General features: G+C 41.7%; 1 protein-coding gene across 3 annotated transcripts; it reads right to left on the reverse strand.

Moving 5' to 3' along the window:
• On the reverse strand, positions 1 to 25559 carry CEP170B (centrosomal protein 170B). Of its 3 annotated transcripts, XM_053475578.1 has the most exons (20): positions 25420 to 25559; positions 21330 to 21470; positions 15873 to 15962; positions 14696 to 14774; positions 14269 to 14327; positions 13774 to 13912; positions 12887 to 13009; positions 12237 to 12710; positions 11339 to 12120; positions 10497 to 10655; positions 10193 to 10334; positions 8315 to 10036; positions 7056 to 7188; positions 5287 to 5446; positions 3901 to 3939; positions 3245 to 3385; positions 1320 to 1408; positions 1139 to 1232; positions 792 to 843; positions 1 to 355 (listed from the first exon to the last, which is right to left on the reverse strand). In XM_053475578.1, exons 2-20 carry the CDS (start codon positions 21432 to 21434, stop codon positions 117 to 119), a joined length of 4821 nt encoding a protein of 1606 aa, XP_053331553.1. In that variant the 5' UTR covers positions 21435 to 21470; positions 25420 to 25559; the 3' UTR covers positions 1 to 116. The 3 variants fall into 3 exon arrangements, with proteins under 3 accessions (XP_053331553.1, XP_053331551.1, XP_053331552.1); XM_053475576.1 differs by lacking the exons at positions 14696 to 14774; positions 15873 to 15962; positions 21330 to 21470; positions 25420 to 25559 and having other exon boundaries at positions 7056 to 7293; positions 14269 to 14575; XM_053475577.1 differs by lacking the exons at positions 3901 to 3939; positions 14696 to 14774; positions 15873 to 15962; positions 21330 to 21470; positions 25420 to 25559 and having other exon boundaries at positions 7056 to 7293; positions 14269 to 14574.

Raw genomic sequence — 25559 nt, forward strand, 5'->3', positions numbered from 1 at the left:
TGATGGTTAAGAAATTTACTAAGTCGCTTCACGTCGTAAACCACAAGCACATAAATACTTTACCAAAGCCACACCAATGACAATAGGCTACTCTTTAAAAATGAAGCCACGCCCCATCAAACTATATAGGAGTCTTCATCGTCCCGTCCAAAGCTGGATTCCATAGATCTGGAGGAACTGCTTGACTTTTTGATGTAACTTTTCACAAGGACAGGCGGTCGAGACTCCACTTTGGCGGTAGAGCCGTTAGTCCTAGCTCCAGGGGTCGATGACTGAATGGTTGATGACGACGAGGACTTCTTTATAGCTGTGGCTGCCTCCAGATGTCCGGTAGGGTCTATTATAGCATTTATGACTACGGGGAAAGAAAATAATCTTAAGTTTGCAAACAACAATAAAAAAAAAAATGTTGAAAGAACTATGATCCCAGTTTAAGAGATTTTCTGGAAGGGGGGTCACTGAATTGAAACGTCAGCAGATCTTGGACCACTTGAGGTTATTGTAGAACGTGAAGGAAACACAGATATAAAAATATGTCCACATTACTTGAAACGGACATGTTCTACAAATGTCAGCATGCATGAAATAAGACCACTTACCTACCAACAGAAAAAGTTGGAAAATGGCGGGTCTTGTGGAAGTGATGGCGATAAACCCTACTGAGATACATCTCATCATACTAACCATTAATGGTACCAGATGTCTCAATGTTCAAAGAGGTAAAAGAGGAAGATTTGGAATTCTCTTTTAAAAAAAAAATGTATAGAATTGATAAAATTTAAAATACGAACCTTCTAATTTTTTCTGGACTCTCCGCAGCTCATTGAGAATACAGCTGATTTCCTTTAAATTAAAACAGAAGATGTAGATGTCAAGACTTGCGTCAATAGGATAGGATAATTATTACGCGAGCTACCATTATGGTTTATTTTTTTTTAATGTTTATGTGAACCTGCCTCCTAATATGCTTATGACCTGCGTATTATGACCTGCATAAACCCAAAACCACATAAAATAAGACCCGTGGTTATTATTCCCTTTAAGAAAACCAATGATTTTACCAATTCGTATTATTATAAATGCAGGCGTACTCGGCAAAATGTGGGAACGGATAAAAGAAGAAAAGAGAAGCATTTACCTTGTTAGAGGTTTTCAGAATCGGTACTTCATTTTCAGAGTTTATTTTTGCCTCGATATCTTCCCAGCTTCTTTCTTTATTGTGAAATAATATTCTGAAACGAGGGGAAAACAGAAATTACGAAGTGTAAGGATAAGTTAGTGAAATGATTGTAAAAAAAGTGACTCAAAAAAACACGTACTTCATTTTTTCCGTTAAGATTTCCGTATTGGCGCATATGGTATGCGATAACTGCGATACGGGATTTAGCATCAGATTGTCAAATATGACCTAAAAGATAGAATGGAGATGTCAGAATAACCTATAAGTGATGTCATTATCTCTCTAGAGCACAGGAGATTAAGATAAATTTCCTTGTTTCATGGAAAAAGATAGAAATGTAATTTCCGTCGGGCCCGTCATTATTATTGAGGCAGATAACCCTCCACATGTCATCCTTAAGCTGTATTAGCTGTATAAATTGGTGATTTGAGGCTACCTGAGGTTCTTTTATACAATTTGCCAATTTTAAGGCTAAAAGTGGCCAAAAACGTTCATTTATAAGGGCAGGTGATCCGCCTCGGCGTTTTATATTCGCGGGAGCATCGAGCATCAGTTTCGAAGAATACGTTATAAGAATGAGTTACGATTCTTTTAAACAGAGGACAGGGACAGAGTGGGAAGGGATAAAAGATAAAATGGTAAAGAAGGAGAAGGGAAAAAATGGAGACATAAGGAGAGCAACAGAAGAAATGTATGCAGGAGAGGAAAGTGCAAAGCGCCTGGGGAGGGAGAAAGGAGCAGCAGGTTGGGGGCAGAGGTGTCCAACCTAACCAAATACAGTCATAGTATTCCTATACCTATTTTATGGACGGATAATTTAACAGGTTCTGTCCCGGGATTCAGACTAAAGAACTTTTGGCAAAGAGGGTAAGAAAGATAAAATTAAAATTGCCTTTACTCTTAATAAGCGTGTCTTACATTAAATACCCTCAACAGAGAACCGGCTCACGAGCAGACCAGAGACGGCACAGGACCATAACAGAGAAAGGAGCGTTGGGTAACCCTGGTGAACGTTAAGGTGGCCTGAAAGAAGGGCAGCCGTACGAGTGCCGCGTGTTAATGCCACTGACCAGAAGATGACATGGTACAGAAATGGGGAACCGTTAACGCCGGCTACATCCAGTTATTAAGAGCCCAAGAAATCCGTCTCGTTTCTCTTCACCAAATACTGGGCCAATACGTTGTTCCATGCCACGGATCAACACTATATTCTGCAGAAAGTCTTCAACCGTACAAATACATCAAGCTCCAAAGCACCAAAGAACATGTTTGCACCTAATATAAAAATAGTCGCGAGGCGTCATTGCAACTTGGCGTTGAAAAAGGTGTCGGGCTGTAGGACACCAAGCAGCGGGCTTCTGGACGAACGGTTGAAACCTGGTACAGGAGACTCAGGATTCGCGCGTAAATATCTAACAGTATAAGAATGTAATGTGAAAACGACCCCCCAGATAAACAGAAAAAATATATAAAAGAGTTGCTGTTTGGGTGACTACACTAAAAAGCTGCAGCTTCTTCAGCTCCTCAACCTTCTCTGTGTCCTTATTAGTCAAGTGGCCTACACCGGAACAATCCTGATTCAGAATCCGCAGGTAATGATCTGGAATTAGCGTAAAACTCCATCCACGTGTTGGCTATCGTCCTATGGAATCAGTCAGGAATACACAATTTTTCCAACCTGTACATAAAAATGGCGGACCACGCAGGTGGCTGCTTGGAGAGACCAATGTTGAGGACCTTGTCTGCATTACTTAGAAAGACTTGCTGCTTATATACAAACGTAATCAAACCCTGGAAGGATATAATCCTGCGGGTTTTGTGAAGTTATTCCTATCACTATACAAAATGTTTGTAGAACTTTAAAAGATGAGGAGAGGGGTAATACAAGTAGAGTTTTTGAACGTTGAGTGGGGTTTTTCAATTGATAAGAAATAATCGCTGACCACAGTCTTCATCCTCCGACCATTATATTCCTTCACGTTGTTCTCAGAAAACCTTAGCTCTTTGTCTAGATTCAAATATCTATCCAACGAAAAAGGTGAAAGAAAACATAAGGATACCAACCTCCTCTCTATTCCTAGCTCTTCTCTTTGAGGGGTCATCTTCCCGGCTGTCGTTCATATTTTGGTCAAAATCCTTAAGTGCCATAGAACCCGGGGGAACTTTCTGGTAGTTCAGACTTGCTTCTGGGATGTGATGCACCAACTTAACGAACAGGAAATTTGACTTTTAGACTTTACATAGCAGATAACTGCTTTCAATTATTATTATTTATTTATTTTTAAATTTATATAAAAAAAAAAAAAAGGTACCTTTTAAAAAATTAAATAAAAATTAAATAATAAAATATATATATATATATATATATATATATATATAAAACTTATTAAAAAAAACATATAAAAATGTATTAAAATTAATTTAAAATTGAATATTACTAATCTGGTCACAGAGAGAAGTGTAAGGCTGTTTGTGGATGTAGATTCACACATAAAAATATATATATTTTTATTTTTCGTTTAAATGTGATGGACGATGAATTACAATATGTTGCGATGTTTGATTGTAAAATGTTTCATGGTGTTAATGAAGAAGGAAGATTTACTTATGTGAAGTAATAGTTTGGGGCACGTATGGGGTAGAACTCGTTCAAACATTCTATTCAAATTGTGAAAACAATATAAAATGACTAAATAAAAGAAAAAATGAATAAAATGCACCTGTGATGGGTATTTTCGTTGTAAAGACCTTTTAATTATCTGTGTCAAAAAGAAAGAAGTGAAAGAAAAACATGCAAAATAAAGAGATGAAGTGACAGAAGATGGAAGCGGCTAACAGTTTAATTAATTTCACAAATCCGTAGAGCCAGCGGTTAGTCACTTTTAAGAACTTCCATTAAAAGCACAAACAACCTCACAAAAAAATACGCTATTTTCCTTCGAGTAACTTGAAACGACAAATACTTCCAGCTTTTCGTAACTGTTTGAAACCATAGGATTTTGAGTAATGAGTGATGTTCTACAGTCGCGTCAATGAAAGGTTTACCTAAAACAGGTAAAATGTCAAGAAAAGTCTTACTAAAGCCCATCAGCTTGTGATCACAGAGACGGCTACGATTAATTTGAATAGATAAATGTCGGGTTATAACACGTTCGCATTATCCGGTCTACGTACAACTAAAAAACACGGAGTACTTCCATAAAAATGTAAATAAAGGGAATATGAAATGTGTGCGACGGCTCTCTCGGTTGTAGACAAATGGCTGGATTCCTGCATGTAAACCCCAACGTTTTTTGTTAACCAATCCCATCTCCATCGTTCCATAAAGGACTGTCCGTAAGTAGGGACAATGTGACTGTATATATGGAACGGGACTTAAACACGGCCAGTGCCGCCTTATACGCCGTCTTTAGTCTAAAATGACTGGGATTCTAGGTTTGACTGCTGGCGTACGTCTGGCCTTAAGAATAGTTAGAATAATATCTGATACGGTAATATCTGATACGGTATAATTGTTTTTAGAAGCTTGGAACACTGGTTTGACCCTCTTGGTAATCGGCGTACCACCATGCTATATCCGACGAAGCCCCCGGATGTGGTACAGAGCGACTGCTTAAGGGGAATGACAGGTAGATGTGATCGCTGGGCACCGAATACATATTTCCGACTGTGATATCGAGGACGGTCCTGATGTACATGTAGGATGTTTAGAAAATGTCACATGCGCGCAATGGATCCTTATAAAAACTAAAAATACCTCTCAAAAACTAGGGATACGTTTCTTACTGCTTTGGTTGTATTAAGGAGCCACATTCTTTAATTTTAGAACCGCTATGTGGTCATATCTCCCGGAAGCATGGAAAATATATAACGCACCGGGTACCAGGCAGCTGTGATCTTATCTGGTGTTTATAACCAGCACTGAAGACATCTACTCTGGCCAAGTAAAGTCATGGGAAATGAAGCACGTTATGGGGTTGGGCATGCAGATGGCACTTGGGGGTAAGGAATGGGGGAAAAAGCAAAACAACAGCAAGACAAAGACACAAGGCAGTAAAAACATGTCATGTTAGTACCGCTGGGAGTCCATGACGCGCAGGGCTTACCTCTTCTCGGGCAGATATGGTTGAAGCAGGGGTATTTGGCATGGAACTTATTGAGGTGCTGTGTGCTGTCCCAGAAGAGCTTTGGGAATCTCCATCGCCTGCTACATCGTGGATCTCTCTGGCCAAACTAGCCACGTCCTTCACCAGGGTTTGACTCAACCTGCAGAGGATCCAGAAGCCATTAGTGTTAAGTTATCAGTATGACAGCGAGATTTCAGCAAAAGACTTTGCTACAAAGTTATTAACAATCAAATCATATATATATATATATTTAACTGCACAAATGTGCACGCAATGGGTTGTCTATCACCATCTTACAAGAAGCTGCTGAGCCGGTGGATGAGCAAATTCTTATCAAAGGACCACCTTAAATGGCGAGTTTTATCATCACTACTCCTTGGCAGCTTGGTGAGGTTGATATGGGTCGTTGTTGATATCATAACGGGCTGACAAGCGAAAATTTGGTGAAACGTATCCTTTATCTGTATGAAAAGGGAGGATCCTACTAAAGCCACCTTGTAAACATGCGGTTAGGAGATTGTGAGCTCACAAGGGCAGGACCCTCTTCTTCTTCTGTACCGGAACGTCTCAACGTGTTAATGTCGTCAGTTTTTGTATATTGTCGATTTTAATGTTGTTAATTATCACTGTCCCTATTGTAATAGGGCTACGGAATCTGCTGCCGCTCTATGAACCGTAACGGTTTGAGAGACGTGTATAAAAGTACAAAAGGTAACACATCTAGTATTTGCACGCGTTTATAAAAAGAGATTTCCTGTTCCTTATTTTTGTAAGCCCCGGTTATAAAACATATTAGCGAGCTTTAACAACTCTAAGCAGCCAATCAGGAGTTGGCCAATTGCATGATGGGATAGATAATCATCTCGGCAAATGACAGACTTTTTTCTTTTTCTTGATGGGAATGTATTTTTGGTCGCAGGAACGCTTTAAATATAGAAAACAGGCTCTGGTGCAAAGCGTCCAAAATAGCAGGTATCTCTTTCTATGCTTTGCTGAAAGCCACGTACAGCTCTAACCAGAGATAGAAGGACAATTTCAACTCAAGGAATATAAAAGCTTTGGTAAAATGTGGCAAAATGAGCTTAATTTGTTTCCGGTTCTGAAATACTGAAATAATCTCCCTTCCCCCGAATTACAAAGGCTGTCTAAACCAATAGCATACTATGGAGAAGAATAACATAAAATGTAATAAAATAATAATAATATAATTTATAATATATAATAATGTAATATATATAATGATAATAATAATGTAATATATAATAATGTAATATATATATATATATAATAATAATAATGATGTAATATATAATATATAATAATGTTATATATATAATAATAATATATAATGTTATATATGATAATAATATATAATAATGTAATATATAATAATGTAATAATAATAATTCTGACAACACAAAATATGACAGCGGCTCCCATTAGGAAATTTTATTTTTAATAGAGAAGGGGGAAATCTGCTGGTGGCAAGATGGCACTAGATGAGCCGGGGTAGAAGCAGACCTCGGGGCTTGGCTCATTAAGCAACTTAACTAGTCGAGCCTAACTTGTCTGTAACTTTATAAAAGTCCTTGCAAACATAAAATACACTGAACTATACAATTCGGGAAAAAGACAACAGATCTGCTTAAAAATATATATATCCGAAGCACATACAGAAGCATCTTCGGATTTTTAACTTGTGAGTATAGGTCACAAACCCGAGGGCCATACCATAGAGACCGACTCACCTGGCGATTTCTGCAATTTCCGCAGACTGGGCAATAAAGTGGTTATAAACCTCTTGCTCGTCCTCGGGCTCCACTTGGTGGCCGTTGTGTCTTGGCCGGTGAGAGGCGGCGTGGGTTCGCGGGGTCTGAGTGGCTGTTGAAGCATGGGAGCGTTTGTGTTTAGGAGTACTGTGATTTGAGCCATACTCCTCCTCTGACGTGGAAACATAATCTGAACCCTGCGTTCTCCGTCTTGAAGCTTATAAAAATGAATTGGTTTTAAAGAAGAGATCGGTGAGCGATAACCCGTAACCAAACAGCGAGACATGCATTCAGAGATTCTGTGTGTTATCCGTATTAAATATTTTCGAGGCTTTTAACAAAAATATGCATTGGTTTTGTACTAGTATTATCTTTACATAACCTGTAACATGTATGTAATATCACACAGAATGCCTTTGAAAAGGAACTTGAGTCGATAATAGATGAAGGTATGTGAAAACCCCAAATCACTACTTTCTAGTTACGCCACCATAGTGATTGTAATAATTGATTGAGCAGGTAATATAAATATATATTTCTTTTGTTGTTTATGCAAAAATAGCGATTAAGGGTTGTCGTGGTTAAATAAAAGTATTCACTTAAAAATGGACATATCTCCGTTCAATACTTAATAAAACAGTCCCTTTATCAAATTGCCAGAATTGGCGGCATCCAAATACAACAAAAGAAATACATTTTTTTGCAAACCAGTCTGAATCTCAATAAACAGAGGAGAAAAAGTTTAAAATAGTCCAAAGCAGATTTTATATACATATATATATATTTTTTTTCTTTTAAAGAAAAAGGGAAATCCTCAAAATAAAACCACTATTAAAAGTTACCAATATGAAGTAAGAGGTGTGTTAGTTCGATACGAAAAGAAAGGCTGAAACCAATTCATTTGAACACATTATAGCGTTATAATTGTTATTTTGGAACTCACGCTTCTCTCTGATTGGCCAAGCCCAAAATGTCCCAGCGTCTCGGCTTTAAGCAACCGCGTATGTCTTTAAAGCGACGCTAAACTGGTTTACGGAAATAATTTCTAGGCACTTGCATTATAGTAGTATGTACAAAAAAACAAACAAACAAAAAAACTAAAAAAATAAATTAGAAAAAGTATTTAAAAAAATCTACCGTGAAAATAGAAGCACAAATCAGCAGTTAAACGTCATTGTAGGTTCATCCACACAAACTAAGTATGGGAAGGAACCTCTGCAAACACAACATAAGCTTACTTGAACTGGATGGGTACTTGACGCTCCCTGCACGTGCTCTTGTTAAGGGCTGTTTGGGTAGAGGCGCTACGGGTTTCTTAATAGGCGGTTTCACCTCGGGCACGGACGCCTTCCGGGTTGTGTAACTCTGATCTACGCTACGCCCAGAGAAACCCATTCTCGTAGACGAGGATTCGGAGTCGCTCGGGACGTTGAACGAGCCCGTCCGTTTCCTCGGCATGGCCAGAATGTCCAGACGCGAGAGCTTTTTAGCTTCCGTTGAGCTTTTGGCCGAAGACGAATTGGCGGAAGAAGTCTCTGGACTGACGGCTGACCGGTCGGCGTCGGCGCTTTCGTTATCGGAAGCTTCTCCTAGACGCGCACGACGCAGCTTGGAGGCTCTAGTAGGCCTCGGAGTTGATAAGCTGTTAGACCGCGTGAGTACTTGCTGAACTTTTTGGGAACTTGATGAAGTTTTACTTGTGTCCTCTTTAGCAGTAAGAGGTCTCCTTCTTGAAAGAGGCTTGGTAGAGGAATGTTCATAGTCCGATGAAGCAGTGTCTGTCACCGGTATGTAGGGAAGACTAGTACATCGTTCCTCATCTGTGAAATCCAACGATCCACGGGCACCGGTGCTCCGTTTCATTTCAAACCGCTTGGTCGCATCTCTCCGACCACCGACGTCGGCAGCGCCGGTCCTGCGTTTCTCGGAGAGTCGGTCTCTAGCACTGGAGCGGCTAAACTGATCATGTATGGAAGAGGTTGAGGAAGACTTCTCCTTCTGAAGGTTCACCACCCTGTTTTTCTGTGGGTGACTTGGAATGTTTTTGTCGCTAACGAGACTGACTGTGCTGGCGGTGTCCACGTCCGATTCCCCCGTCGAATCCTCTGCCAGGTTAGGGACATTCTGTAGGGCATCGATGTGCGTCTGAGAAAAAAGCTTCGCTTCTAAAGCTGCCAACGCGGTTTCTGTCTCTTTGAGAATCAGACGCGTCTCCTGACTGTAGTCATGAGGTGGTTTTGTAACGTTCAAATCTTTAAGCAAGGGGTGCGTTGAAATATGTGGCAGCTTATTGGCCGGAACATTGCTGCTGGATTTCTCTTTGGTGAAACTTTCCTGTCTAATAATTGAAACAGGTGCATTAGCAGAGCCGCCATCTTTCTTGTGGATCGCATTTACCATCCTTCCTGTATTTTGAGGCTCTGGGGTGGAATGCTGGTTACTCTTTGATTTCACTTGGAGCTCATGGCTCCTATACTCTTTGTGTACCTCTGCTGAAGATACAACAGGGCTTGCTTGTGATGGGTTTGCCAACACGCCGTCATTTCCAACATAAAAACATGTTGACTTTTGCTCACTTGGCATCTTAGGTGCTCTTTGAACAAGTGGATCCACGCAACCAGATTGGTCTCTTTTCCACACAGTCCTGGAGGGTTTGGACACCTGGCTGCCTTTTCTGTCTGAAACAACACCGTCATCCGACTTGCTTGCGTCACTCAGACTGTCCGGATCCAATTCTTCCTTCGCTAAAAGCAGACTGCTTTGCTCACGGGGCATTTCTCTATTTTTCTCTTCTGTGGCCCGTCTCTGAGTTACTTCTGAAGACGGCGATTCTAAACAAACCATAATAGCCGGAGAGAGAATTTCAGACTTGTCATTCGGTGGAAGTTGAGGTAGGAGCCTTCTTGTTCTTGAAGGTAAAGCGTGATCAACTTCCCCATAATATTCTATATGATCAACATCTAGTGAGGAAAGAAAGGCCAATGAATGGTACGGCATGATGAAAAGTAACTACTGAACCAGGATTAGGAAATATCGAGCAGCTGGGGTTTACAAAGAAATAAGTACGGCACTTACTACAACGGTGTAATATTTAAATTGGTATGGTGATAACCTACCTTCCTCCCCAGTTAGTCCGTGGTTGTGAGCATCCAGGGGAGAAGTGGTTGGCGAGGCATCAGGGTAACTGTCGGCAAGGCTTGCCCAACGAGAAACCCATTTCTGACCCGATTTGGAGTTGCCCCCCGATGACCTTGAAGTCTGTAAAATCAGAGGAATCCCAAAGTGGTTAAAGTGAGTAAAAAGAAGCCTCTCGGATGTTAGAGAATTTCTCTGTATGGCTGCTCAGAAGAAAGGAAAATTAAACGTAACCGAAACATATAACAGGGTAACACAGTTACGTGACACGCAGACACGCCATACCTGTGTTTCAGGAGGAGGTCCGCTATTAGGCTTCGCTTCATTCTTCTGATTGATGGGATGCTCTTTTAAGGCAACCTCATCTTTTTCCAGTTTAATCACAGGTCGGTATATTGCAGCACCAATCTTTGAATATTCCTCGGGCTCAAAAACACCAAATACCTACATAAAACAAAGTAGGGTTAGTTTATTTTTAGGCTATTATGACAATTCATTCCATTTTCCAGAGGAGTCACCTAAAGTTAAACAAAGAAATATCCAAAAAGGAGAGGTGTGAATAGAATAAATTTGCATTATAACGCTAGCCCTGTTATTACAGGCGTAATAATAATCTGCTCTAGCCGTTCCTAGCTATAAATATGTTGCCATCCAAAAACCAAAGACAAAATTATATTCTGCAGTGTTATTTGAACACGAATTTATGGCCTTCTACCAAAAACTGGCGTTCTCCATGATGTAGCTGGCGGCGTATATGCAAATAAAAATAAACAAATCATGATATTTATAACTTCCTCTTAGAAGGTGACTTGGCCATTAAAACATTTCAAAGACTCAAACGTGGACTTTATTAATTTACATTATAAAAACGTGTGTGTCCCAAACGTCAACATGTCTTCTGATTACATTGTTAGCTTTATGTTTGCTGTAATGACCTCATCAGACAACTTTTGACACACAAAAGAAGTTGAAAGGCGCACAGGTTATACAGCAGATACTCTCCACAAGGACTTTTATACTGAGATATCTTCCCAAGCTCTGCACACTCATGATCGATGCTTTTGGGCAGCTTACAGACCTCGCGGTACTTTAGGAAACGTGTCTACGTGTCAATCCCGCCGTTTTACCTGGTCTATCATTTTCCTGGCTTCTTCGACTTCTTTATCCTGCGTTTCGGTTTCAATAGTGTAGGTCCCGGCATCGCTCAAGCTGTCCTCCTCGTCGTTCCTCTTTGATCTCGCTGGTATGGTGTCGGAAGGTGGAGATGGGGAGGTCACAACCAGTGTTGACATTGTAGACGTTTCTACATGCGAGGCTGCTGGCTGCGCCAGCGAGGCTGCTGACAAAGGTAAACTCGTCGGCTTCTCCACCGTCTGCTGCACAGACTCTCCTTGTTCCCGTAAATATTCCGCAGCAAAGTCTTGAGCCATTTTTGACTTCTTCCCAATGCTGCCATAGCTTTTTACAGGGGGCTTTGGCGCTGGAGGCGCAGGAGAAGTCGTGCGGTCGTCGTTCTTTTCCTTTCGGAAAGAGTTAGACCTTTGTGAAAAGGAGACGTTTGCCACTTGTTTATTGACCGGTGCAGGTGAGGATACCCCATTAGTGTTTAACTTCTCGACCATCTGAATTACTTTGCGTTTATCCGGCTTCCCTTTAATAGCAGGGTCAACGTCATTTGGAGGGGAGTTTCCACTGTGCGTGAAGGACTGGGACCTTTTCTTTCTCGGTGCGTCCTCATCGAAAAACTCAATGACAAAGGCTTGCTGGCTGTGTAGCAATTCTTCGGGTTCTCGTTTAATTTGCCGCTGAAGCTTTGTCTGATCCAGTGTTAACGCTGCAGTCTCTTTTTCGGGTTTAACTGCTACCGGATCCTCAATATCACTCTGCGTACCATCTTCATGACGATTACCTTAAAAAAATACAACAATAATAATGTATATATAAATATTTTTTTTTTTTACATTTCATTATGCCTTTATGGGCTTGAACTAACCCTAAGTTAACATCTCAACTAGTTCTGCTTACCTTTGAGTGTTCGGTTATGCACAGGAAGGTCACTCTTGGTACTGTAAACATCTTCTCCCGGCAAGGGTCTCCTCATTAAACTTGGGTCATTCTGAACTAGCCAATCAGCCACTTTTGTTTCTGCCGACACCATTTCTGATGGGCCTCCTTCCTTCCCATGCGTCCTCCTCTGCCTCATTGAGAACTTGGTGACGTGGTCTTTTATCTTTATTTTGCCAGGTCGACAGTCATCAAACTCAATGGTAAAAGACGCATGGCTTTGCATGACAGGAGGCGTGACGGCATCCGTGTCCTTGGTGGGAATCTCGTGAACCTGGGTCTCGGGGGATTTGGCGGGTTGTTGCAGGTCTTTCGTTGGGATTTCAAAATAACTTGGTTCCCTTCTGAACGCGAAGCCAGACTGATCCTGACAGTCCCTTAGTCCTGAGCTACCATTCATCTCCTCGTCATGATGATGTCCCTCTTTTGGCCTTTCTGTAGCAGAAAAAAAAGGGAATAGATTTCCTACGTGTTAAACCAAAGTACACAACGAAGGAATATTTGTTTAGGTCTTCGGAAAGACAAGACGACAAGTTGACATTTATGCTTCCTTTAAGAGTTGCTTTTGAATTAAGTCACGTGAACTATTAGGAAGCTGCCGGGATGTTCACCTGATAAGTGGTCTTCTTGGCGCCTGCCTTCGGGCATTTCATGCTTATTGTTGGCATCATCTTCTCCCCACCATGAAGGCTGGCCGTATAGAGGCGTGCGGTAGACGGACGTCTCTGAGGGTACTGGAGATACAATTTAAAAATATATATATAAGCGGGTAGCTCATAAAACATTGAAGACAGCTTGATAGCAAAACCCACATATTTGGTTAATATACGTTTAAATAGTGGACTTTTTTTCTCTATAGCATAGTTAGCTCCACCATCGATACAAAAGCAGAGATGTTATTTGCCAAACATGTACTATGTAACCATTTGGCACGTGTTAACCAAAGTGACAGAATACGCGAGTTGTAAGCAGAATGTCCAACCAGGACTTTGCGTCAGTCGTCAAAGGAGAGGAAAATCAAGCAAACCAATGATGAATTTCCAGCAAGTTTTCACTGATTTGATTTCCGGGATGATATTGATACATTACAGGGAGAGGTCGCCACGGTCAAAGCCTCCGAGGGTGGTAGGTGTGATGGTTACAGCTTATCCATGACAGTCACACGATCTAACTAGATATCAAGTTTACTCTTGGGTCAAACTTAGCAAACAAGTTCAACGCCTTCAAGAAAGTGCAGTCTTTGCTCAGACTCATTTCGTGCACATACGTAATTCTCCCATTTCCTCCAAGATGGATACAGAAGTTTACATGACTTCTATGTTCCAACAAACATAACAAAAATCATTTCTTGCTCTACTGTAAATGAGCAAAGGACTATAGCACCCATCTAAACCCATATGACCTATCCTATGCACCTACTGTAGTATGCTGATACTCTATTGCACATAAGTCTGTGAATGTCAATAAGGCATCTGAAAGAGAACGAGTTGATACTTACCATTGCCGGGGGCCTTTTTGTCTCCTCTTTCCGGTTTCCCTGGGGGAGCCTCCATGTGAGTACCCTGTTCCTTAAGATGTTCTGTCCTTACCGAAACCGTCTTCATGGTCATCTGAAGTTGGCTGGTGTACTTTTCATGCTATAAGACACACATTCTTAAAATTAGGGGGACAGCAGCACAATAGTTTTAGAACACAGTTCTAGATACCTTAAAATGTTTATTCGCTATCTAGGACTGTCCTGCGTTGACATTAAAAAGGAGTACTCGCAGTAGGCTTTCAAGCCTCTGCATCTCTATGGGTTCTTATAATACAGGAAAAAAAGTTCTTACTTTATTTTCCTACTTACTTTACTTTATTTAGGGTTAAATACTTACTTTATTTAACCCTAAATAACTGAATGCAGATAAAATAATAATGATCATGTTTTTTATAGTTATATATTATTGCTATTTTGCTTAGAATATGTTATGGGCTGTAAAACGAACGTACAAACCTTCAGCGCTTCTTCTGGGACTTTATGTTGAATCTGTTCTAATACGTACTGATTAGTATGTATAGAAATTGATAAGGAAAATGACAAGCCGTAGAATCATATGATTTCTTTTTAATAACGCAAGCATAGGAGATACCGGCTCGAGCTGTAAATTACGGGTTATTCGCATTGTGTAAAGGAGTAAAAAGCAAACAGCCCTATAATTATTCAGTTGCTGTTCAACAAAAGCTCTACAGTTTGGGTTATTCCTAATCCAGCTCAAAAAAAGACGCCGTCTTTAGCAGCGGATGCAATGAAGGAACATTTATCAACCGTGCTTTCAATCTTATGACCCAGCAGAAGGAAGTGAAGACGTTAATTTGAAGTGTGTTGCAATCTAATTTAAAAGCAACAATTACAATAATGACGATAATAATAATAAGGATATCGTAGCCAAATCGAATGACATCATTGAGTTTCAGAGTGATGTATTTCTGGTCGGGAATTCTCACGTCATTTACAAAGGTCTGTGTAGATAAGGAAATGAAACGTTAGAAACCGATCAGCAGGGAAAAAAAGACAAAAGACAGCTAGCGTAGATGGGTAGCCTCGGGCTCTCCAGCTGACATGGACTACAACTCCCAAGATGCTTGGGAATCATGGATAGCAGCAGCTGGATTGTAAAAGGCTGATCTGCTCTGGAGCCAAGCTGGGTTTGCAGGATCCAGTCGGGGACTCGATGAAGCCTTTATCCCGGGTGCTGGACATTTAAGCCCCCGGAGCCTCACAACCACAGAAACTGTTGCAGGGAAAGGACGTTTCCCTGTGTTCCCAGGGCAAGGAGAGGCCCTGAAGAAGACCCCCGAGCCAAGTGTGCCAACCTGCCTGGATCCGTGTGTACTGTCTGGGGGGTTTCCAGCGAAGGCAATGTAGTAGTAGTTGAGCTGGCCAGCCAGCGCCAGATAGGTAATGAGCCAGAGAGGGCTTCGGATCCCTTAAAGTGACATTTATGCCCCTCAGCTACGGGGTTATATATATATATATATATATAATGTGTGTGAGCCAAGTATGAAAGCCTCCCAAAATATAACACATGTCCACTGTAAATATATCACTCAGATAAAATGTATGGTCTGTTTCAGTTCCGAGCCACGCACAGCTGTTCACCGGCCGCAGTCATAAAAATCTACAGGACGTCAGTGACATTTCTAGCAGCAAAGCCAAAACGAGGCTACCATTTTTATTTACTAACCAAAATGTCCACCCCCTGGAAAAGCTGCTATTTTGACTTATGGTGGGCTCCCCCTCGCAGTGCACACAATCTACAGATCTTCAAGAGCCAACGATTCCCAATTTCCCTGCGAGAAGTCCTGCTGCGGAAATTCGTTTTGTAAAGCATTCCCAGAAAGAGGAAACAGGAGCTGGATCCCGGGAAAATGCATGACGTCACCCCTGGGCACCATAAGTTGACATCATGCACATAACTTGGGAGATAATGTCACTTGTTTTTTCCCACGTGTCATGTATGTGCATTGGATAACATTACATTTATTCCACCGATTCCCTAAAATGCTTCCACACTTTTTTGATGGCCATTATAAAACATTCAGAGAAGACGTTCTTACCCCATTTAAGCTCCCAAGGTCTTTTACCCGGTGCTCGTCTTTTTCACTGTCGTAGTTGATAACGGCATGCTGCTTATCCACACTGCGGGACTAAGAGAAAGCACGTTTATATGATTAATATATTATTAATATATATTACATAATATAATATATTATATAATATAGATTAATACAAACCGCAATGCACGTTCCATAAAATAGCTTAATGTTGATTATTATATCAACTATTATATCATAGTCATATTTTTATATCAACTATTATATCATAGTATTATATATATTATAAGGCGATACCATGATATACTTGCAGTACTGTCGTCATTATGGTTGGATACTATGTAACTGGTGTAACGTTACACTATCCTTGCTTGCTGGACTATGGATCCATGCCAGCAGCTAAGAGCCATATGGCCCGTTTAGTCTAACCATTTATTCTAGCTGATGCTCAGACGTTACTTTTTCCTTGGCTTTGGCTTACGTTCAAGATTAGCCTTTTCCTATCCCATGCATGTAACCATATGAGGTACGCGCTTCCTAATCTCCGAGGAGTTCCCCAAAAAAAGCTTACGAAAAAATATGATTTTATCAAGAACCCAACACAGTTGGCCCTTTAGTACTGCTGAGTCCCAATTTCAGGGTCCTGCCCCACTTTTGTGGTCATTGGGGATCAACGGCCAGCTGGAGAGATCCTCTGATCTCCTCTGACTGGCCCAGGGAGCGGAACAATCATTATTATTATTATTATTATTATTAATACATTTCAATTTAATATAATATAGCACTCATCATGACATTTAGGTTCTTAACACTGCATAACGCTACGTTAACACAAATGACTTATTGTAAAAACACATTTATAATATTATTATTATTATTAAACACAGGTATGCACAGGCAGAACTAGGCAGGTACACAATGGATCTTTGAGAGTTTTATCTGTTTATTTATCTTGCTTTGTTTGATCACTTCCCCAAAGCAGCAGGCAGGGGGGGATTACATGGAACCGTACAAGGATGGGCACACTGTGTGAATCTACCGGCTGAACGATGCCCGCTCTATATGGCCATCAAATGATCTGTTCTCACTTTAATTATCAGCGATGTACAGCCTCGTGGGGGTATCTGTACCCAAAGTGAAGATGGAGTCTTCGGTCGAAGGCCATACCTTTTACTGGGCAAACGTAGAAAATGACGTAGGGAGACACCTGAAGTGCTACAAGTCTATGATACTCTATATCGTTGGCAGTGGTGTACTTAACATAGGCACAGCCCTAAGCCTAAACTAGGGCAGGGGTGCCTGCCAACCTTTCCGCACCGCTATCCTTCCTAGTGGGCATCAGGATATGACATAATATCCGGCGGGGAAGGAAACTATGGAGGACTGTGCTGTCTCTGCATAGCCCTCTATTATGTTGATGGGCCACTTGGGAAGACGAGTAATCTCCCTTTTAACTGGCCCATTGACTAGTGGCATTTCAGGGAGCCTGCTGCCCTCTAGGACCTTTGACTATTCAATGGGGGATACACTCGCTGGGTTTTGCAATTAGAGCCGAGAAGGACAACCTTTCAGAGAACTCATGGTGGAGCGTAACCCTAGCCTAGGGAACACACACAGACAGAAGACAGATTGTCTAGGAAGGCCAGAAGCTAGTGTTCAATATAAAAAGGTCTCACATCCAACAGATGACCCTTATAACGGGCTCATCTCAGGGCAGGTATATCTTAAAAAGACTCTGGACCTGAAGGTGAGAATCTTAAATGGAGATGCACAACTGGACAAAGGAGCTAACATTCTAATACCCGACAGAACATGAACAGTCTGCAAACAATGTATCACAGATGCAGAGGAGTTGGGTGAGAGGACAACAAAGTTGATGGAAAAAATAAAACCTATTTGTAACTCTACCCTTACAGCATTGAAGGTTTATAATTCATTTTAAATCAATTTTCTGTGACCTCCTCTGTTAATGATTGTTCTTTCCAGTGTTTGTACTTTGATTCGACCGCTGATCTGGAAACAGTAAAGGCAGAAACATAGCGACACCTGAAGATGAAATTACCTCTATTCACTGAGCCTCATCCTGATACACAACCTAAAAATCTGAAAGTAAATGGTGCGTGGGGGCGGGGCTAGCCTCAGACAGACATGAGTGGGCAGTGGGCGTGGCCAAACACTGCTCCCCTGTCCAGAGAAAGAGGAGACTGACCCAGAGTTCCGGGTCAAACCTGGAACGTTCACAAGTAAGCAAAAAGCCATGGTGGTAAAAAAAATGCTGTGATGACTTAATAAGCTGTGATACATAAAATGAGTTGTCATGATCCTCATCCTAATCACGGTTTGGGACAGGTTATACAATAAATCCTACAGCCACGCTGGCTCAAAAAGAAATGTAGAAACGGAACACGACTTTAACGGTCATATTCAATTCAGAAATAATAATTCATCCCAGGTTTCTGGGTGTAACTTTTGTGTTTTTTTTTTTTGGGGGGGGGTGCGTAGAGCAGGCCCGGTAAATACAGGATCCAGAAGACATGCCAAGACTGCTCACTCGCTTTCTCGCATCGTGGGTAGTGCTTACAACAAAAAATGAGAAGGCACAGCCTGATTCATCTCATCTCCACCCTTTAAAAGAAAAACATTACACATCAAAGAAGATAAAGGAGGTCTGTGTTGTAGTCGAACACTTTGGTTGTCGAACTGGTCCTCGGGCAAACGCTGACAGACAAGGACTCGAACAGACTCCATTATTTAAATGGTGGAAACAGCCCATGTCTTCCTTAAAAGAACAGTGATGTCTTGTAACCCTGCAACAGTCACACTGAATTGATTATAAGAGATGTTCTTGAGTTGAGCTGAGTGTCTACTTTCCTGGACGGACTTCGGAAACTAAGGGGCAGTCTTTTCTGACAATGCGTGTCTTAAGTAAGGACGTTTGATGTCATTTGTGGCATAACATAACATAGCTACTAAATTACTTTGTACATTGTGTCATCTATGGCTCAATCTGTGCCGTCTATCGATGTCCAAGAGCTACCCTCACAAAGGGCAGAGGATCACGAGTGCGTGAAGTTACTATTAGATCTTTTGTGACAAATATCAAATGCAAACGCCTTACAACCACAGGACAATGACTAAAGGATATAAAACTATGTGAAAGTTCTCCTTTAACTTCCATGGCTTACACTGAGCTGGAAGAGCTCCAGATCGCATAAGCTTTCGTTGTGTAGCTATAATTATAATTTTCAGCTAAAGTATCAGTAAGATATAAAACAACAATTTTGCCGTTGAGTGTCCTACCCACCCATCTGTCACCAAGGGTGAATTAAGCACAGTGTCAGGGTCCATCCAGGCTGCGGAGCTGCATTTCTCTGATTTTCCCTGTCTCGCTTCAGTTCCCCCTTTGTTGTAATCCATTCCTGGATTTCCATATGCTCTGTTCTGTGCTGCTGATTCCTTGATTCCAGTCCTGCTCTTTGCTTCAGCTCTGTTTCCTTTATAAGGTGCACCCCACCCGTTTGCTCTGTTTGTCTCAGTCTGCAGTCTGCAGTCTGCAGTCTATAGGTAAGTCCTTCTTGGTTCTGTGTTTAGGTTCAATGTTTAGTTTTAGCTTATTAATAATTCACTAGGCAGGGTTTAGTGCTAGTATTGTAGTGCTTTTGCATAGTGGTGGGCTAAGCATTCTATGGCCATATGATGTGACGGAATCTCCAATTGTTGTACATAGTCCTAGGCTAGTCCTGTATTTGTGTGTGTCAGTCTCTTATGAAGCTTTGCCCTCTTTTCCTTGAATCATCTGAGGATTTCGGTTCCTCTCTCCTCTCCCCAGGTCCCAGTTAAGATGTCCTATCCTTGCTTAAAGGAGAAGCGGCTGAGGACCCTGGCTCCTCTTTCCATCCCTTGTGTTCCTTGTTTCCCTGTCCTTTGTTGTGCCCTGTACCATGTATGTCTTCTCTGGCTGTGTTCCTTGCTCGGTCTCCCTGGCTTACCTGGCTTATGTTTCTGCTGTTACTCTGCTTAGCTTCCATACTCCCAGCCTGCAGCATCCTGCACATTAGCTGCTATGTCAGGGCCCTGGTATGTGGCTGCACAACCCTAGATGCCCACCCGGGAGAGTGCAGTCGCCCTGCGCCGGGCTCTGTCCTACTGTGCAATAACTCCTGAACACAATTTTTGGGCGCCTTGGGTCATTAGAGTCGTCTGTATGGACCCAGCCCCTGACACAGAGTCTCGCAAGGCGATGCGTGCCTCACCCTGCCATGTGCTTTGGGTACAGATCCCAACCCAGTCGCTGGCACAGGAAGAAATTACACCTACACATCAACTAGGATAACGCCATGTATAGAGGAGGCAGATATCGGCATCCACACATCTCACAAGAAACACTCTTCAGCCCCTTGCAACGTTCCAACTAAACTTCTGTCTCACAAACATATTACTGCTTGAAAACAGGTTTGCTATTTGGGGAAACTGATCACCCGGTTGCAAGTGTAACAAAAAAACACAATGGCTTCATATTCACGTCAATCATTTTAATCTTAATTTTAAATCTAGTCTGCTGATTTTTCAGGCCTTAATCAGTCATTGGTCTTGTTTTCAGGAGCCGAATGCCTATCCCATGCATGTTTAAAACCCTCACTGTATTACGCTAAAGATTTTGGAAACCAGCTTTCATTTAGAATATTAAACTATAAAAAAATATGAGATTATGGCAAAGTAACATAATAAGAAATGTATCAATGTATCAATGTATCAAGCACTGTGACTATGCTCCAGCCAATAGGAAGCTTTCCTGATCTACGCAGGAGAGGACATCAGATCCAACAGGCATAGCTCTGCATTTAATAACATCACCAAATACCACACTGATCCACCATACGAAGACCCAAGTCCACAATAAAATATTCCCAAACATTTACATCTAACCAACTCAACTAACCGCTCCCCAACCCGACACGAGACATCCAGAGGAGAAAAGAGCCCCTAAAAAATTATAATCCAGCAATATTACCAAATGACTGTACTTAAAATGATGAAAACAATATTTATTTACCAAATCAACCAACTCAAGGGGTGCCGATATGGCATTTCCTAACTCTCTTAAAGGTAAATTATAAATAGAACAATACATTTTTATCCCTTGATCCATACTTTTTTTAGAAAATCTATGAACGTCTCTTTTTTTTCATTCTCCACACGAACGCTCTGCAGAGCTCTTTTATTATTATTATATACCAAAAATAATTAAAAGTCAAATCATGTTCCTTTAAACCGTCTTCGTCATCGAAACGCGTTAACAGGATAATGAGTGCACCATCCTTTCAGTCCAATCGATAGAGCTGGCTTCTCCGTGCCCACAATGCACTTCTTTATAAACGGGGCCTCGAATCTACAAACTAACCGCCTCTTGGGGAAATCGCTTTGGCGGAAGGGAAAATCCACAGGCGGAGAGGGATTTACCTGAAGCATGAGCTCGCAGTCATCGCGGCCGACGAAGATCATCTCCCGAGGCAGCCGATGGCGAGTGCCCGAGCTGCTCACCAGGAACCACGAGGTGACACTCATTTTCGCTTCTAGCGGCTCATCTACCACGTCACCATTCTAAAGGGGGGAGAAAAGAAGTCTATTAAATATAATCTCACTGTGAACAAAGAAACTCAGACTTATTTTAGGATTAACCGTAAGGAAACCGGTTTAAGCAGGCGCGTTAGAAACACCGCAGCATAGAAGGGACAGATCAAAGGGTAACTGTCCCATTTGCAGCTTTTAACACAATGTTTCCAAAGGTACTTCTAGGCAGCGTTATAACTTTTAGGAGGATTCTAACACAGTCTTCACAGAGGTATCATGGGAAATGCAGGAAGATCAGCGTGAACATTAAAGGGGCGTTCTGCAGAACTTGCCGAGCAGAAGATGTGTCTATTCAGACTCCCATGGGCAAGCGTGGAAACCCCTACCACTGAGTTAAACGGGAGTGGTTACCTGCCACTGATTGGCCAACTCAACCAGCCAATCGGTGGTGAGAAATGTCGGACACTGAGGAGAAGGCCCGCTGTTGCAGCATGTGATGTCAAGGACATTAGACTATCTCTTTAAGTACTTATGTGATGCATTCCTTGATATTTCATGTTTGCCCGTGGAATATCTATATAAATCTATATATATGTATATGCTATAAATCAATAATACTACTAATAATAATCGCTTCAGTGCTGAATTCAGTTACACTTTTAAATGTGAGAGAGAAAATAACACTTAGCATTTCAGGTGTAATAAGAGAAAAGTCTCCGTTCTCAGCCCCAATCCTAAATAGACTGGCACTCTAGAGTATGATATAAACAGCCGACGCACAATAACGTATCTGCAAGCAGATAACCGCCCGACAATGAAGTCATAAACTCACAATAGAGAAGATTTCCTTTCTTTATTCTTATGATCTCATCTACGGATATTAAGAATCAAACTCCTTAACCTGACATAATTTACAAACTAAATACATATAGAAAAAGAAACCCAGGGATGAATCAGCCCACGCGGAATATTTCCTGCTGGGTTTCCCCGGGTAGGGAACTCCAACATAAAAGGTGCAGAGAATTTAGGTCAACAAGTCATGGCAAAAATACCCGGATTATGTCATTATCACTTATTTATTCAATTATTATTTATTATTATTTATGTATTTATATTTGTTAATTATATGTCAGCATCTCGCTTACCAACACTGCAGTGTGTTTAAAAGTAATACAGGGCATAGACTTCATATATTGTTATTATATATTCTTTCATTTAAACTTAAGGGTCCATTTTATTGATGGTTTTATATAGCGCCATCGAACTGCGTAGCGCCGTACAATGGTCACGCAGATCCTTAGAACGTGAAGTTAGGACTTGCTGCTTCCCAGGTTTACACAATCAGTGGCAGCAAAGTGATCCCACTGAACTCAATGAGAGCGCTTTCTGACCATATTGCTATATAGTCCACTGGACAGCTTGCCAAGCCAGCAATGGAGCACACTGGCAGTAAGTATACCACGTGTCAGGAGATGACACAGCAAAAATGGTGTATGGGGGGGTGTATATTACAATGGGGACCCATCATACACTTTTGCCCATGGCGGCGAGTGTCCCGTTAACACGGGGAAGCGACAGAACCGCTGTTGAAAAGTAAAGCCTAACATAATTGCTGGTAAAATTGTTGTCCACAGATATCTATGGTACCAGGAAGGCTGTGACATCATGACTGCAAGATGCTGATGTCATTGAAGAGAAAGTTTTCATCATCTGGCAGTCGCAACTTCACAAGTTTATTTCCAAAGCAAGACGGATTTATGAAAGGACGTTATTAAGACTAAAGACGTCCAGGACTGCGCTGTTCATAAAATCCGGAATTTCACCGGCCCTCGGGGAGGTAAGTTATCCATTCCTGCATTTTCTGTACACTGAAATATACATCGGGACTTATTATAAAACTGGTGTGAGGCAAGAATAAGTAACGACCGGTAAAAAATGTTGAATATGTAGAGGTACATGTAAGCCATTTTTATAAGGACCGTTTCTTTTTGTATTTTGAGCATAATATTCAGTACTATACACCGTAATATAGGTTGGCATTGAAGAAAAGTTAGGCCTGTTTCATTATATTCCGCCATTGCTGTCAGTCATGTGATATTTTGGGAGAGATTCCATGCTCAGACACCACACAGAACTGATTCTTTATGGCAGTTCTCTAGATTGTAAGCTTACGCGCCAAGCCCTACTTACTTAATGTATCAGTTTTAGTTTTGCCATACGCTTTTAACGTATGCACTGTAAGAGGTGCTGCGGAAACTGTTGGCACTATATAAAAGATAATGCTAATCATTTATGCTAATGAAGTCTGACTGGTGATTAAGACAGAGTCATTCCGCTGCTTACCACAGGCAGTATAATAAGGAGTCATGGTGATTGTCTAGCAGACTAAGCTAATATATATATATATATATATATATATATAAAACCACTTAAAATGGTAGGAATTTTCATTTAAATGGAATGGTTATCTAAAATCATCTTCTTTCACAATAAATGGAAAACTGTAAGCAGCGTGCGGGCATCAAGATGCTAAAACTGTCATTAAACAGGAGATATTTGGCCACCACCTAACGTTAAGGCCTGCGCTAGAGAGACTCCTCGAAAACGGCTGGAATATGGCAAAATATACCCGGCAAAAAAAAAAACCGAAACTTTTTTCTGGAAAAGAAAGCAGAGCCGATTTCAGACTCTGAATTTAGTTCCAAATATAACCAGCCTCCTGACCACTGTGGAATCTGCTGCTAAGAACTCGCCGGTAAACAGATCGTCGCCTTCCTGACAACCGACAGACACAAAGTATCCACGCGGAGTCCTGCTGCAGCGGCGGCACTTCTTCCGCAAGACTTCTGCTAGATTTGATAACTAATCGGCACGAGAGCCTAAACGCTATCGACCTTCAGCGTTAACCCCTAAACTCTATCGACCTTCAGCATTAACCCCTCTGCCACCAAAGCCAGCCACACGGCGACTGGTTACTTTGTATTTGATTTCGTGTCCGATCGATTATTTGGGCATGCGGCGCCAGGCTTCCGTCAATCAAATAATTGACAATAAATTAGAAAAAAATCTTTTTTCTTATAAAATCCAATGTTGAGTACATAGAGAACACAGACGCTATAGCTTAGCTATGCGTTGCTAGGATCACATGATGTGAGCGACGGTCGCATACACGCAAGCGACAGACGAGTGCGGGATGGAAAGACAGAAACGTGCTTTTTTTTTGCAGACGAACGTGGTCTGTGTTTTTCCCCGGGAGCGAGTGGAAGATGCGAGGCAGAGCTTGGGGAGAAGAAGCCTTCTTCACCAGCTGCTTAACAGAGAAATCAGCGCGGCTCGGCCCTCCCCGGTGCGAATTAAAAGCCCAGGGCCCGCAGTGACCAATCCCAGAATCTCATGCATTATTCAACGCGAAAAGACACAATGTATCGCGAGCAAGGACGCCGACCCGACACACACACGGATCATTTTTTTTTTTTTCGCTGGTATTTTGATTTGCAGAAGGGGAAGCATTTAAATCCCTCGGCTGCATCACAGCTGCTTTTGAGATCCTCTAAAAACCAAAACCGCTCCCCTTCCCCCTTTAGGATCTATCCTTGTCACAATGTGTAATCATTAATCCTTTTTCTGCTGAGAAAAAAGAAGACACAGTAGGGGGGAAGGGTATGCTGATTTCCTAGTTTTGCAGGAGTGAAGGGGTTAATATTTACATATGATTACCACCCCCCCATCTCCAACCAGCCCATTCCAGCCAATTTAAGGATCTTCAGTTTTGATCGCCCACAGGCAAACCAGAAATATATTCCTTCCTAATCCTGAACCGAAAGAGTTAATCACCCCCCCTCCAGTGCGGCTCTCGCCTTTCCTATCCCAGCCTCTGCTTCATCACAGCCAAGGTGCTGGCGAAGGGCCGCAGGCCAAGAAATGGATGATCAGCTGTTTCCTGTTCTAAGGGTAACACCATCTCGTAGTACCCTCCTACCTGTCTCGGGCTTCCTCCGTTGGCGCAGCCTGGGGACCTCACAATAGCTCCAGTCTTGGGGGGAAAATGCCTTCCGAGATGGTGCAGGTCTGAAGGTGTATTAGCCAGGTAATCATATGTAGAAGCCACACACCCTCCTC

The sequence above is a fragment of the Spea bombifrons genome, chromosome 9 (genome assembly GCF_027358695.1).
Source record: "Spea bombifrons isolate aSpeBom1 chromosome 9, aSpeBom1.2.pri, whole genome shotgun sequence".
NCBI classification, from domain to species: Eukaryota; Metazoa; Chordata; class Amphibia; order Anura; family Pelobatidae; genus Spea; species Spea bombifrons.

Coding starts and splice junctions, on each gene's coding strand:
- CEP170B (XM_053475578.1), bottom strand. CDS start 21,434: ATGAGTGTCACCTCGTGGTTCCTGGTGAGCAGCTCGGGCACTCGCCAT. Junction 14,775..15,872: donor ACCTTGGGAGCTTAAATGGG/GTAAGAACGTCT, acceptor TTATCTACACAG/ACCTTTGTAAATGACGTGAG. Junction 10,037..10,192: donor CGGACTAACTGGGGAGGAAG/GTAGGTTATCAC, acceptor TTTCCTCACTAG/ATGTTGATCATATAGAATAT.